The following is a 13,693-nucleotide window of genomic DNA, read 5'->3' as shown; positions in this document are numbered from 1 at the left end:
TTGAATTTTTTTTAGAGGGTCAGTATACCGCTTCTATTGGATTTAATCCAGATTGCTAATTCTAAAAGCCCTCAACAAGAGAATTCTCCTTCCATTTCATTCATTCTCTAGAGAACAGGTGTCAAATTTGCGATGTCATGGGATGTATCGCAACATATTGCAACTTTTTTCCCATTTCTGGCAATGGGGTGGGTGCGGTTTTGGCATGATGCATCCGGCCCGCAGGCCAGCAGTTTGACACTCCTGCTCTAGAGCAAGGATTCTCCCACACAACCTTCCCACATCTATCTTACATCTTGGTGATAGCTGTTACACTCAGAAATGTAATTTCTTATGACACATCTTTATAAAAAAGACACTTTTTAAAAGCATTATAAACATTATGTCATTGTTGGAGCATACAGTATAAAAGGCTGTATATAAAAGAAGATATGAAATGTTTATGGTCATAGAATCTAGAAACAGAAATAATAGATACAAGTAGTAGGTACCTTGATTTTATTTAATAATAAGGAAAAACTCCCTGACAGTAGACTCTGTACAACAGTGGAACTACCTACCTGCAGATGTTACAAGTTGTGTGCCTCTGGAGATTTTCAAGAGGTGGGATACCACCTTAAGGATGGTTTAATTGGCTTTATTGTGAATAATAATAATAATAAAGTTGGAAGGGATCTTGGAGGTCATCTAGTCCAACCCCCTGCTCAGACAGGAAACCCTACACCCGTGGTAGCAAACTTATGGCATGGGTGCCAGAGGCGGCACTCAGAGCCCTCTCTGTGGGCATGCGCACCGTCGCCCCAGTCCTAGGCCTTCAGCTGGGTTTTATAAAACCTTTTCGCTTTAGGCCTCTGCCGCCGTGTGCAAAAAAAAAAAAGGTTCAATCAATCAATCAATTTCAACTTCTCAGGAGGAAAAAAAGATCTCGCAAAGTTAAAATTGATTGATTGAACTTTTTAGTCCCACCCAATCTGCCGTTACTACCGAAGCCACGCCTACCCAGTGGGCCATTCCCACCCGGCACCCGACAATACATAAGTAGGTTTTGGGTTGCAGTTTGGGCACTCGGTCTCTAAAAGGTTCGCCATCACTGCCCTATACCATTTCAGACAAGTGGCTTTCCAGTCTCTTCTTAAAAACTTCCACTGCTGGAGCATTCACAGCTTCTGGAGGCAGGTTGTTCCACTGGTTAATTGTTCTAATTGTTAGGAAGTTTCTCCTTAGTTCTAGGTTGCTTCTCTCCTTGATTAGTTTCCATCCGTTGCGTCTTGTCCTGCCTTCAGGTGCTTTGGAGAATAGCTTGCTTCCCTCTGCTTTGTGGCAGCCCCTGAGATATTGGAACACAGCTATCATGTCCTCCCTCATCTTTCTCTTCATTAAACTAGACATACCCAATTCCAGCAACCGTTCCTTATATGCTTTAGCCTCTAGTCTCCTAATCATCTTTGTTGCTCTTCTCTGTACTCTTTCTAGAGTCTCAACATCTTTTTTACATCGCGGTGACCAAAACTGGATGTAGTATTTCAAGTGTGGCTTTACCAAGGCATTGTAAAGTGGTATTAATACTTCACATTGCAGAAGATTAAACTGGACGATCTTTGTGGCCCCAACCCAATTGTAGAGACTGAATAAGAAAGAACTATTATGCAAAATTTAGTTCTTTAATTTGTAACTTTGGCTTGTGTGTGTGTGTGTGTGTGTGTATGTGTACTTTAAAAAAAAAGCTCTTCAGAAATCTTCCAGAAAATCAATTGCTGCTGTACTTTATTCATACCAAAAACTAAAAAATGCTTCTCTGCTTTCTTTCACCACAGCCTACCTCGCCAACAACGCCTACTAAGCCAGGAGTACCCCTCGAGTGGGCATCTGGTGTAATACCAAAACCTGATCCAAGTGTTATCAATAAACATATCCAAAAGCTAGTTGATGTGAGTATTGGCAGTACAATTCCAATTTATTTTCCTACCTTCTCACCTATTTTATGAATGCATGAATGTTCTGTATTCTCCAATTCACTGCACCATATTCAATTATTTTTAATTGACTATATACAGTAGTTGTGGTGTAAAATTAAATTTTACAGACGGACCTGTGGAATAGCACTTAATTAAATAAAAATGTTAGGGCATGCACAAGCAAGCTTGGCCTTCAGTAGCATTTCCAAATCTGAAACCTCATACGCAAAACCAGTGTTTATGTCATTACACACGATGTGTATGTGTGCGGGCACGTGCATGTGCACATATGCACCTTCAAGTCAGGATGGACTATTGACGATTCCCTAGACAAGTCCCTGCAGTATTCTAGGCAAGATCTCAAAACTGCTTTGCTATTATTTCCTTCCTAGCTGAAACAGAGTGACTGGCCCAAGGTCACCCAGGTGACTTCATACCTAAGGCAAGACTAAAACTCACAGACTTGTGTTTTCTAGTCTGGGGTCTTTAACCACTGCACCAAACTGGCTGCTAGCTATTATAAATGCACATAATTTGCCTGCTGAAACATGTGATATTTGGTTTATGCAATTGCCAAGCTCCTGTCCCATCAATTCACAACAATGGAACTCAGAATCAACTCCCCAGACAGAAGACTGCTTTACCTTCCCATATTTCCAGGTGACAAAATAGTTGCATGTAGCTTCTCTATGTAGCACTGTAGCATTGTAGCATAGCCTAATGGAAGTTAATTTTTGTTTAGTGCCTAAAGAATGCAGTGTAAAGTCTAGAAAGTATTTTCCTGGAAAGTGACTTTCACAGACTCCATCCTGAAAAAGGTCTACTCCTGGAAGTTTCCTGCCCAATTTCAGTCTTAAAGGCATCAACCTAGGAACTCAATCTTGAATTGGGGCAAGTTGCATAGATGAGCCTGCTGGGGAGAAGTTTGCCTCATATTTAGTATGAATTTGCCTAATATTGCCCCATATTTAATGTAATTAACCCTCTTACAATCTTGTTTTTGTTTAATAATTTAATTGGTTTAATTGGTTTTAATATTTTGTTTTGTTTTATATTTGTATATTTATATTGTACGCTGCTAGAGTCCCCTTGTATGTGAGGGGAGGCCATGTATATTTGATAAATAACATTAATTAATATATGAATGAATCCTGTATTAGAAAACATGGGTTCTCCTGCTTTGATCTCTTGCTTTTTATCTCATGGCACAATATAGGTAGGGATGATGTTCAAGGTTCTTTAGACCAGGATCTAAAAGTATCTAATTTCGTCTCCTATGATGTCTTTTGATACTTCGGTCTGAGTTATGGTAGGCATAAAAGAACTAGTTTGCTCTAGTGCAGTGATGGCGGACCTTTTAGAGACGGAGTGCCCAAACTGCAACCCAAAACCCACTATGTATCATCAGGTGCCGGGTGGCCGTGGCCCATTGGATGGGCATGGCTATGATGGTAAGGGCAGACTGGGTGGGACTAAAAAGTTAAATCAATCAATTCCAACTTTGTGAGATTTTTTTTTCCCCGCGAGAAGTTGAAATTGATTGATTGAACCTTTTTTTTTTTTTTTTTTGCACACAGCGGTGGAGGCCTAAAGCGAAAAGGTTTTATAAAACCCAGCTGAAGGTCTAGGACTGGGGCGACAGCCCGGGTGCCCACAGAGAGGGCTCTGCGTGCCACCTGTGGCATGCGTGCCATAGGTTCGCCACCACAGCTCTAGTGGTTAAGGCACCAGGCTAGAAACCAGGAGACTGTGAGTTCTAGTCTTGCCTTAGCCATGGAAACCTGCTGGATGACTCTGCACCAGTCAATCATCCCAACTCACCTCACAGAATTGCTGTTGTGGGGAAAATAGGGGGAGGAAAGAGTATTAGATATGCTCACAGATGTGAGTTGCTTATAAAAATAATAAAGACGGAATATTAAGGAATACTAGCCATGGCTTACCGCATCTTCTTTTATTCAGCTCTTAACTGCATTTATACCTATACTGAGCTTTGATTTTAGGATGCACCCCTCTGCTTTGTTGTCTATAATCATTTGACATTTTCTTCTCCTTTTCTTATTTCCTTGCATCTTCAGTCTGTTTTTAAGAATTATGACCATGACCATGATGGCTATATTTCACAAGAAGACTTTGAAAGTATAGCAGCAAATTTTCCTTTTCTGGACTCATTCTGTGTATTAGACAAAGATCAGTAAGTGTCCTGCTCTTGATATTATTTTTAATGCAACCTCATTCGCGTTTAAGAGCAATGATATTCTTCAATTCCCCCCCACACACACACACATACACACTTCAGTTTCTGGCTTTCTAAGAATTGGTGGGGTTTATACTTTCTTTCTCCAAGAGGCTCTTTTTATTTTCCATTGTAACTTTCACCTTTGGTATTTCCTGGTGATCTCTTTTCCAATTACTAACCTGCTATGCCTAGCTTAGTTTACTTGGAACTGCCAGCTAGGCCCTGCCACTTACATACACATTTATCAAGTGTAAATCCTAATTTTGTCATTCAGGTATATTCTGAGTTACATATGTACAGATTTGCAATCTTAATTTCTGAACATATATATGTGTGTGTCCCAGGATAATGTTGCAAGATGCACATTCTAGTAGAGAGACGTTCCCTGAAGATGGGCTCCAGCTCAAATCCAAAAACCCGAAAGTCTAAACCTCTGGTCTCAGTGACCAACCCTGCAGTGTTCATTTCTTTTAAATTATCTCCAGCTTTTCTATAGTGGTCAAGATTGATACCAGTCTTTCTCAGTCATCATCTCAGTACCCCAAAGCAGCAGCCCCCAACCTTTTAGACACCAGAGACCAGTTTCATGGACAGTGGTTTTTCCATGAACTGGAGGGGGTATGGTTTTGTGTGCTACTTGCATCCCATGGATAGGGATTCGCTTATTTTCATGCCCCAGTTTCTGACATGTCATGGAGCGGTGCTGGTCCACGGAGCAGGGATTGTGGACCCCTGCTCCAAGGGACAGATGACTTATACAGGTAGTCCTCGACTTAGGACTACAATTGAGACCAGAATTTGTGTTGCTAAGCAAGGAAGTTGCTAAGTGACGTGTGCCCCATTTTATGACCTTTTTGCCACATTTGTTAAGCAAATCACTGCAGTTATTAAATGAATCACACAGTCATTAAATGAATCTAGCTTCCTCCATTGACTTTGCCAGAGGCTGGCAGAAGGTTGCAAATGGGGATCACATGACCCCGGGATGCTGCATCTGTTGTACATACATGCTGGAGGCCAAGTGGCCCAAATTCTGACCACGTGACCACAGGAATTCTGCGATGGTTGTAAGTGTGAGGATTGGTCATAAGTCACTTTTTTCATTGTAACTTTGAACATTTGCTAAATGGATGGATGTAAGTCAAGGACTACCTGTGTATTCCCATTTTGCATTTACAGTGCTTTTTCTTAGACCGTTTAATACAAATGGATGAATGAATCACAGTCTGAACACTGATCCCCTAGCTCCCAAGGAAAATATATGGATAGGGAATTCATGGTCAGCATTACCAATATCCACGTGTTTGGGGGGAAATTTGTGAAAAGTTGGATCCAAAGCTCTGCCAGCAGGAGTGTTCCTGCGCAAAATTCTGCTTAGAATTTTTTTTTTTTTTTTGACCAAAAAAGTATCAGAAGGTTTTGAAATCATGTCTGTTGAAGTACTGCCTTTCAGAAATTGGAGGAATCAACCCCCTGGGAAAAAAGCCAGAATTCTGTTGTTTTCTATAGCATGGTGACGACTGATTTCCCTTTCCCTTCCTTTTTTTTTAAAAAAAAACAGGGATGGTCTTATCAGCAAAGGAGAAATGATGGCATATTTTCTAAGGGCTAAGTCACAGCTACAGTGTAAAATGGGACCAGGTTTTATACATAACTTCCAAGAGATGACCTATCTTAAGCCAACTTTCTGTGAACATTGTGCTGGATTTGTAAGTATACAATGATGGAATGTGGGGATTGAGATGGGTTAAGGGATAAGTAATAGTACAGTTGTGACCTGTTGAATCAGTTCTGTGCTGTTTCATTTGGAGGCAATGGAATGTGAGGGCAAAGTCTCACAGTTGAATGGATAGTTCTTTCTAACAGGAAGGGTGTTGAGTGGAGTAATTTCCTGTTTGTGCTTTTGTAGCCATTGTTACTACGTTCATAAGGAGGTTGTGTTCCTTCCGGCTTTCTTTTTTATTTCTTTTGTCTTTAATTACAGCTCTGGGGTATAATCAAGCAAGGCTACAGATGCAAAGGTACTGTAAATCATGCATGGCCATTTAGTTTCTAGGTCTTTTTTTTTTAATATTCAGCCTTTTGATTGCTGGTAAAATGCCATTCTATACATTTTTGCATTCAGGTTAATGCCATTCCTATGCATGCTTACTCTACTGCTACGCTTCTGAATTACAGCCTTGTTTAGTCTTACTTCAATTTTTAACCAGTATTCCACTCCTGACCACTAGTTATTTGGGGGAAGCAGAAAAATGGGGCATTTTCACCTGCCTGGCTGCCTCTTGGCAATTTTCTATGAATTCATCCATAAATCTTATTAAGAAACTAGAGCATAATCCTTTCTGCTCAGCTTTAGAGTCCGTGCAGAATACTTCCTGACTTAATTTTCTCAACATATATAAATAGTATGCTGCTTCCCCTAACAACAGCCTGCAGCTGAGACTAATAATGCTTGAATACATTACATCTGGCAGTATAAAGGAGCCATGTCAGGCAGAAATAGCTGGTAGTCAGGATTAGAAAAATGCATTTTAGAGGGGAAATAGCATGCAAGGTGTCACATGGTCTAATAGTTGAGGCAGTCAAAATACTGACAGGATAGACTACCTGTCTATCCTGTCAGTATTTTGACTGCCTCAACTATTAGACCATGTGACAACAAAGCAACAGAGATGATTAGGGGACTGGAGGCTAAAACATATAAGGAACTGTTGCTAGAATTGGGTATGTCTAGTTTAACAAAGAGAAGGACAAGGGGGGACATGATAGCAGTATTCCAATATCTCAGGGGCTGCCATAAAGAAGAGGGAATTAAGCTATTTTCCAAAGCACCTGAAGGCAGGACAAGAAGCAACGGGTGGAAACTAATCAAGGACAGAAGCAACCTAGAACTAAGGAGAAACTTCCTGACAGTGAGAACAATTAATCAGTGGAACAACCTGCCTCCAGAAGCAGTAAATCCTCCAACACTGGAAGTTTTTAAGAAGAGACTGGACAGCCATTTGTCTGAAATGGTGTAGGGTTTCCTGCCTGAGCAGGGGGTTGGACTAGATGACCTCCAAGGTCCCTTCCAACTTTATGATGATGATGATGATGATGATGATGATGATGATGATGATGATGATGATGATGATGATGTCTATGTTGGTCTATTTTTACAGGTTCCTCTTACTAACATTTAAATTCCATTAAATTAACTGGGATTCAAATATGCTTTACTTTAGCTACCTTGCAATGTTGTCTATTTTGCTTATATTTTTATACAGAAAATGAACTGATCTTATTCAGTTGAGAAACTGGTTCTTTGAAAGCAATTAATTTTTTGAGACCAGTGAGGGAATGTGAGAAAGAGATTTTAAAGTAATGAATAAATCTATAAGTCTTATTTTTTGTAGAAAAAATACTTTGGGATTGTGAGAGTTGGAATGAAGAGGTAGTAGATATATCAGTTTTTAATCTTTTTTCTACCAGCTTCTTCTTCAGTCCATATTACATGCTGCCCCAGTATCTCCCCATGAGATTCCAAACATACTTTCTCCACAGCAATAGTTGTACCATTTTGGCAATCTATTCAAGCTGCATTATAAGTGCCAAAAAGTTGGAAAGAACAAATATGCCTGCCATTATTTCATAGGAATATGCCCTATACCCCTTTGAGTGCCACACTGCATGTTCTATTGCCATGCACATAATACTAGTTATCTAGGGTTTTTACTTCTGATTTTTGAAAATGTTTTATAAATGCAAAGTTTATGCTGGCCTACCTCATTTTGGACATAGCAGTTCACCAAAACTATTCTTTATTCCCTTGCTGGTGATTTACTCCAGATTGTGGTGCCAACTGTCATAAACAGTGCAGAGATCTGCTAGTTCTAGCTTGTAGGAAATTTGCCAGGGGGACTTCACTGAACAGCAGTCACGGTTCTTTGCCCAATAGTCCATCGCTGCCTGCAGGTAAGAGAACACCATGTCTCGTGGCTGATTGTTTAACCCACGCTTTTCATGTTCCAACAATATTTGAAATGAGTGTCTCGAATGCACTAATTGTCCTTGTGAAATAAACAGCTTTTGTTATGATTTAAGGGACCCTATTTTTTTCACAGTTGCTTAAGAAAGCCTGAAATTATTTTAATGGGGTATCCCCTCCCAATGAGATAGTTGATTATTCCAATTCTCCCACTTCTGGCTAGGGATACATCACCACACCAGAGCACTCATCTATATTTGACAGCAACTCAAGAGTCTTTTAGAGATGGTATACAAGTTTCATTATCACTGTTGCATTTCATATGGAATTCTTGCTGTGGGTATAAGAAGATTTGTGTAGCTGTTGCTTGCAAGTATCCTGAAATGAAGCCCAGTATCTGAAACAAAGAGTTCAATTTTTGTTGAGGGTCAATTGTGCCACAACAGTAATTCACTATTTGTGTTTCTTATGTTCACCCAAATAGTTTCCAGCATAGTTATCTGATGTGTGAAGAGATCTCTTTTGGAAAGGTCAAGGAAATGGTGGTTTAAAAGACTGGCTTTAACTTTGAAAAGTTTAAATCGTTAGGAAGTCTTTGAGAGAGTCAAGCCATCTTAACATGTATCTGTTCAGACCTTAAGGTCAGCAGAAGAGTCTCTTAAAAATGTCTTACATAAGAGACAGGTAACATTGCTGTAGAATGCACTTCCTTGGAAAATGTCTATGGAGATTCTCAATCATCCAGATCATGGTTGTCCCAAAGGTGCTTTTCAAAAGGCAACTGGACTTTCTTGAGGGGAGGGAGTCATCCTTGAAAATGTTTCATTTCTCATTCAGAACTGAAGAAGCTTCTTAAATGAGAAGCAAAATGTTTTCAAGGAAGAAAAGAAACCCAAGAAAGTTCAGTTCCCACTCCTTCCTTTTTCAGGAAACCCTATCTGCGTGGATGGCCAGAAAGATAGCTTATAAATACTTCAAGAACCCTAAAAGGATATGTTAAGGATAATTTCCTATTAATTAAACCTTTTACAGCCTTGGATTTTGATTATGTGATTTTATCAGATGTGAAAAGACAATTAGAAAAAGTATGAAATACAAATCTACTTGTGCAACTCTGCTTTAGTTAGGAAATAAATGTGATCTTCCAATTTAATGAAAAGAACAAAAGATAGCAAAACATTTCATGGGTCTGAAAAAATAGTTTTTTTTACTATTAGATGGATGCAGACCTGGAGCTTCAAAATAGATTAAAAGTGCAAATCATGCTTGAACATAAGATGTTTAATGCTATTGACTACATTGACCTATTTATAGTTTTGAAAGAAAGATATTCTTTGTAAAATTATTAAGTGAGATTAGCTGGTCTTGAAGAAATTTGTAGGATTATTTGCTTACTAGGACTTTAAGTGTTTGATTTTTAAGCTGACAATTTGGAGGTTTCTTGAATTATGTATAAAATGTTACACATTTAAATTATTGGTTATTGCAGATCAGCTTTCTCCAAGTCTATGCTCTGTACTCTAGAACAGTGGTTCTCAACCTGTGGGTCGGGACCCCATTTGGGGTCGAACGACCATTTCACGGAGGTCGCCAAACAACGCAGTCTGCCATTTTTTTCCCCTTTTCCTTGGCTGTGCTACTCCCTTTTATTCTATTGGCTTTTGAAAGCCAATAGAATAGACTCTCTTGAATAGAGTCTGATTCTATTGGTTTTCAAAAGCCAATAGGAATTGTCCAGGCTGTCTCTGTCCTGCTGAGCCCGCCAAAAGCCCCAGTCTGCAAATGGTGCTGCAAGTTGTCTGCAGCGAAGGCGAGCTGTCTGGAAGTTTCCACCCCTCCCTGCTGAGCAACTACTAAAAATGTAAGTAAAAGAGGGCCAGGGGTGGGAGGTGGGAGGCCGGTGGGCACAGGGAAGGTTGCTGGTGTGCGTGGGGCCCGGTGGGTGCCTTACCTCCCTTGGGCTGGGCCAGCTGGTGGCCCAGCCAGTGGTCGCCCTGCGCCCTCGCTGCCCCTTGCCAGCTACGCCTCGGCCAGTGCAGGGGGCGGCACCACGCATGCGCAGCGCTCCCGGGCAGGGAAAGTCCTCGACTTACGACCGGTTGGGTAGTCCTCGACTTACAACCGGTTGGGTAGTCCTCGACTTACAACCGGTTGGGGTTGTGGCATTAAAAAGGTTGAGAACCACTGCTCTAGAAGTACAGTATTTACTGTAGGTTTTGTCATATTGAAAGTTATAGTCTCACACTTCTAGAATAAACCAGATAGTGGAAGTAATTAAAACGTTTCTGATTTACCAACATGATGGACAGAAGTAAAACAGTGTTTAATTCTATCAAAATTGTGGGATGTGAAATGTGAATGTATTCCTTAAAGAAAAATTGTTTAAATTACACATGTGATATACACTTTCCAGGGCTGAAAGAAGACTTAAAATTACAGAGATGTTTTCATTTCCCCTAGCTGAAACTAATTTGCTATCTAACCAACATTTGTTCCATATTTGTACTTTACATTAACTTAATTGATTTGCACTTTGTTATATTACAGTACAAGATGAAGTATTTAAATTCCCCACTGTAACCCCACAAAATCAGGATCTTGACAGCAGAGCAATCACGCTTGTAACCGGCTGCTCTCAGAAGATTTCAGTTCATCTCCAGCGGGTAACCACTAGTCAAGCAACTCAGACAGAACCACTGTGGAATGAACCAGGTTGGGGTGATTCAGGATCACACACTTTCCCCAAAATGAAATCCAGGTTCCATGGTAAATCTGGAAAGAATAAAGGTTTTGCAAAATGGGAGAACGAAAAATCTAACATTCCAGTCAACAGGGACACAACAGTACATGTGATGGATCAAAATGGAACAGAAACTCTCCTAGACAGACAGAAAGTCAAGGTTTGTACTATAACATTCTTAGAGGTTTAAAACCCTATTCTTTCTTCTCAATATACTATACATTTTAACATACTGTTTTTGCAACTGTAAACTATAGGACAAATTATGCCTTGTTGGTGACATATATATGTACAGTAGGAACAGTATATACATCAGTGCAGCATATAAACTTAATTACTAAGTAGGTAAAATAGTCACCAACAAAGACTATTGCATATCTTCAGGAACTTTTTTCCATTAGCTAAAGTAATGTACATATGGAATTATATGTTTACTGTATATACCCTCTTTATTATGACAATGTATTTGAGACTGGCCACTGTATTACATATGCTGTGCAGAAATTTTATATTTAAAACTCAATAATTAAAAATGATCGGTTTGAAGGTTATCTAATGTGATAGTGTCAGTCTCTATGAGGAGGTGATGGTTGAGCCTGCCTTTGAAAGAGGCAGTGTGTGCTCTCTCCTCAGAAAACCACTGCTGGATTCAACAGTCCAGAACAGTTTCTAACCATTTCTTTGTAGAAAAAGTTGTTGAATACTGTGGGCAATCAGGCTGGGCTTCATATGATCCTGGAGGGATCAGATTATCTAAACCAGGGGTCTTCAAACTTGGCCCTTTTATGACTTGTGGACTTCAACTCCCAGAATTCCTCAGCCAGTGTACCTGGCTGAGGAATTCTAGGAGTTGAAGTCCACAAGTCATAAAAGGGCCAAGTTTGAAGACCCCTGTTCTAAACCCTTCTCAATCACTTTTCATACTGGGACATGTTAGCGAGATAGCAGTGGTGATAACTGTTGATGATCACTGGTGAAGCCAAGAGGAGAAAATTAATACCTGGTTGCCTGTGGGAACTGACAGTGGGTTCCATATTATGGTAGTTCTCCTTTGTCTGTGCTTGGTTGCTATTGATGTTGGTGGGACGGAGAGTTTCTGCCTAAAGCTTCTGAAGTGTGGGATGCCACAGGGCTCAACATTCTTACCCCACCTGTTTTTAACATGAAAATGAGGCCACTGAAAATGTCTAGGGATGTCTCGTTACTTTGTCCAAATATATTTTTTCTATTATATTGTTTTTATGCTGTTTTCAGTGTCATATGCTGCCAACAATCACTATGAAGTTAAGCAACCTTATAAATTGTTCATAAATAGTACAATAGAAGCTACCTCATGCGGTTTACCATTTCAAACTAAATGAGTGTATATGTTAAAAGCTTCCTGCTGATAGAAAATCAGCATGCCAAGGTGAATAGATAAAAGTCATATTCTTATCTCTAGCAGCAAATGAATGTTAGCATACAACATAGACAGTTTAAACACAGAATCCCTGCATGTTGAACTGATACAGTCTAGCCTGGTGATATCATTAATTTTGTGTCTTTCCTCTTCAAGTATGTATGTCAACCTCGTCTAAACAAAACACTGAGAATTGTTTCCTTTGATTTATTATAGGCTTGCTGATCTGCTGCAGAAAATCTGCTGTCAGAAGATAGTTCAAGAAAACTGTGTGATATTTTATAAATTGTCTGGATATGGCTGAACTTCATACCAACGTTATATTCATCAGATTTTATCACTGGTGACAGTTGCTTAATGACAAGAGTACACTATTTATTTTCTCACTCAAGTAATTTGATCAATCTTGCACTGATGCAAAACAAAGAAACATTACAACTGCAGAACATCCGCAATTCTGTTGCCAGCAACAGAAATCCTGGCTTTGAATCTATCACTATTAAAACCATCAGTACCCAAATCATATTGGCTTATAGAAGTATCAGTACTAAAATTCCTGGATCCAAATTTTGTCAATCTACCACATTCTGAGGCATCCCCCATAAACAACTGAAATCTGGAACTAAGAGCTCAGGTTCCCCCGTGGCTGCATTCACATATTAGATTTATTAGGTTGAGGGTTTTCCTAAAAAAGTATTATTTCTCACTACAAGTGTGAAGCTACCTAAATTTTTATATTCAGTTTGTGATAATCCACAATGTGTGCTTGCTATTGAATTCACAGAACTGGATGAAATATGATTATATACTTGGTATAGAAAGATTGTGGAATTCAGGTGGCATAATTTAGCCTAGCTTTCTTCAATCTTAATATCTGCCAAGTACAGTTTACAATTCCCATCATCCCCAGCATGGCTAAGAGCCAACTACACTTGGAAAGCACCAAGCTAAAGAAGAATAAAAGTCTGCTTTCATTGTTTCCTAGAATGATGTAAACATGTATTATATTTAATGTCATGGTTGTTGGAGCCATTTTGTTGTTTTCACACCTTTTAGCAAACTGGAAATAAACACTGGATTTTATAAATAGCAAATGCTTTATAATATATAGAACACTTAATGAAAATAAGAGTCGACAGAATCAGTATTCTTACCTAGAGATTCAGTAACGTTCTGATATCTCATTTTACTCAGTGCTGTACCTTTGAAAGTGGCTATTTGCAATCATCCAACTGCTTTAAACATTCATTATCCTGTAGGCTAACTTGTAAGTTGCACAGACTCTTTCCACAACAAATGTAGAATACAAGTATTAATCTGTGATATGGCCACAAAGGTATTTATTTCTCTTCTGAAATCATAAAATTAGCATTGTCTCGACAATATGGAAATC

The 13,693-nt window shown here is 39.4% G+C and overlaps 1 protein-coding gene across 5 annotated transcripts in view; it reads left to right on the top strand.

Annotated features, from left to right (window-relative positions):
* Positions 1-13,389, top strand: part of RASGRP3 (RAS guanyl releasing protein 3) — a 62,293-nt gene extending 48,904 nt beyond the window's left edge. For all 5 annotated transcript variants that reach the window (XM_039342807.1, XM_039342808.1, XM_039342809.1 and 2 more), the window contains exons 11-17: positions 1,815-1,928; positions 4,034-4,149; positions 5,756-5,903; positions 6,179-6,215; positions 8,023-8,148; positions 10,709-11,061; positions 12,517-13,389. In XM_039342807.1, the coding sequence (XP_039198741.1) occupies positions 1,815-1,928; positions 4,034-4,149; positions 5,756-5,903; positions 6,179-6,215; positions 8,023-8,148; positions 10,709-11,061; positions 12,517-12,525 (903 nt within the window). In that variant the 3' untranslated portion in view covers positions 12,526-13,389. The remainder of the gene's footprint in view (positions 1-1,814; positions 1,929-4,033; positions 4,150-5,755; positions 5,904-6,178; positions 6,216-8,022; positions 8,149-10,708; positions 11,062-12,516) is intronic.
* The last annotated feature ends 304 nt before the right edge of the window (positions 13,390-13,693 follow it).

The sequence above is a fragment of the Crotalus tigris genome, unplaced genomic scaffold, assembly GCF_016545835.1.
Source record: "Crotalus tigris isolate CLP2741 ecotype Arizona unplaced genomic scaffold, ASM1654583v1 scf7180000017812.1200847, whole genome shotgun sequence".
Lineage (NCBI taxonomy): Eukaryota > Metazoa > Chordata > Lepidosauria > Squamata > Viperidae > Crotalus > Crotalus tigris.
Note: the sequence above shows the minus strand (reverse complement) of the source record. Positions and strands in the feature narration are given on the sequence as shown.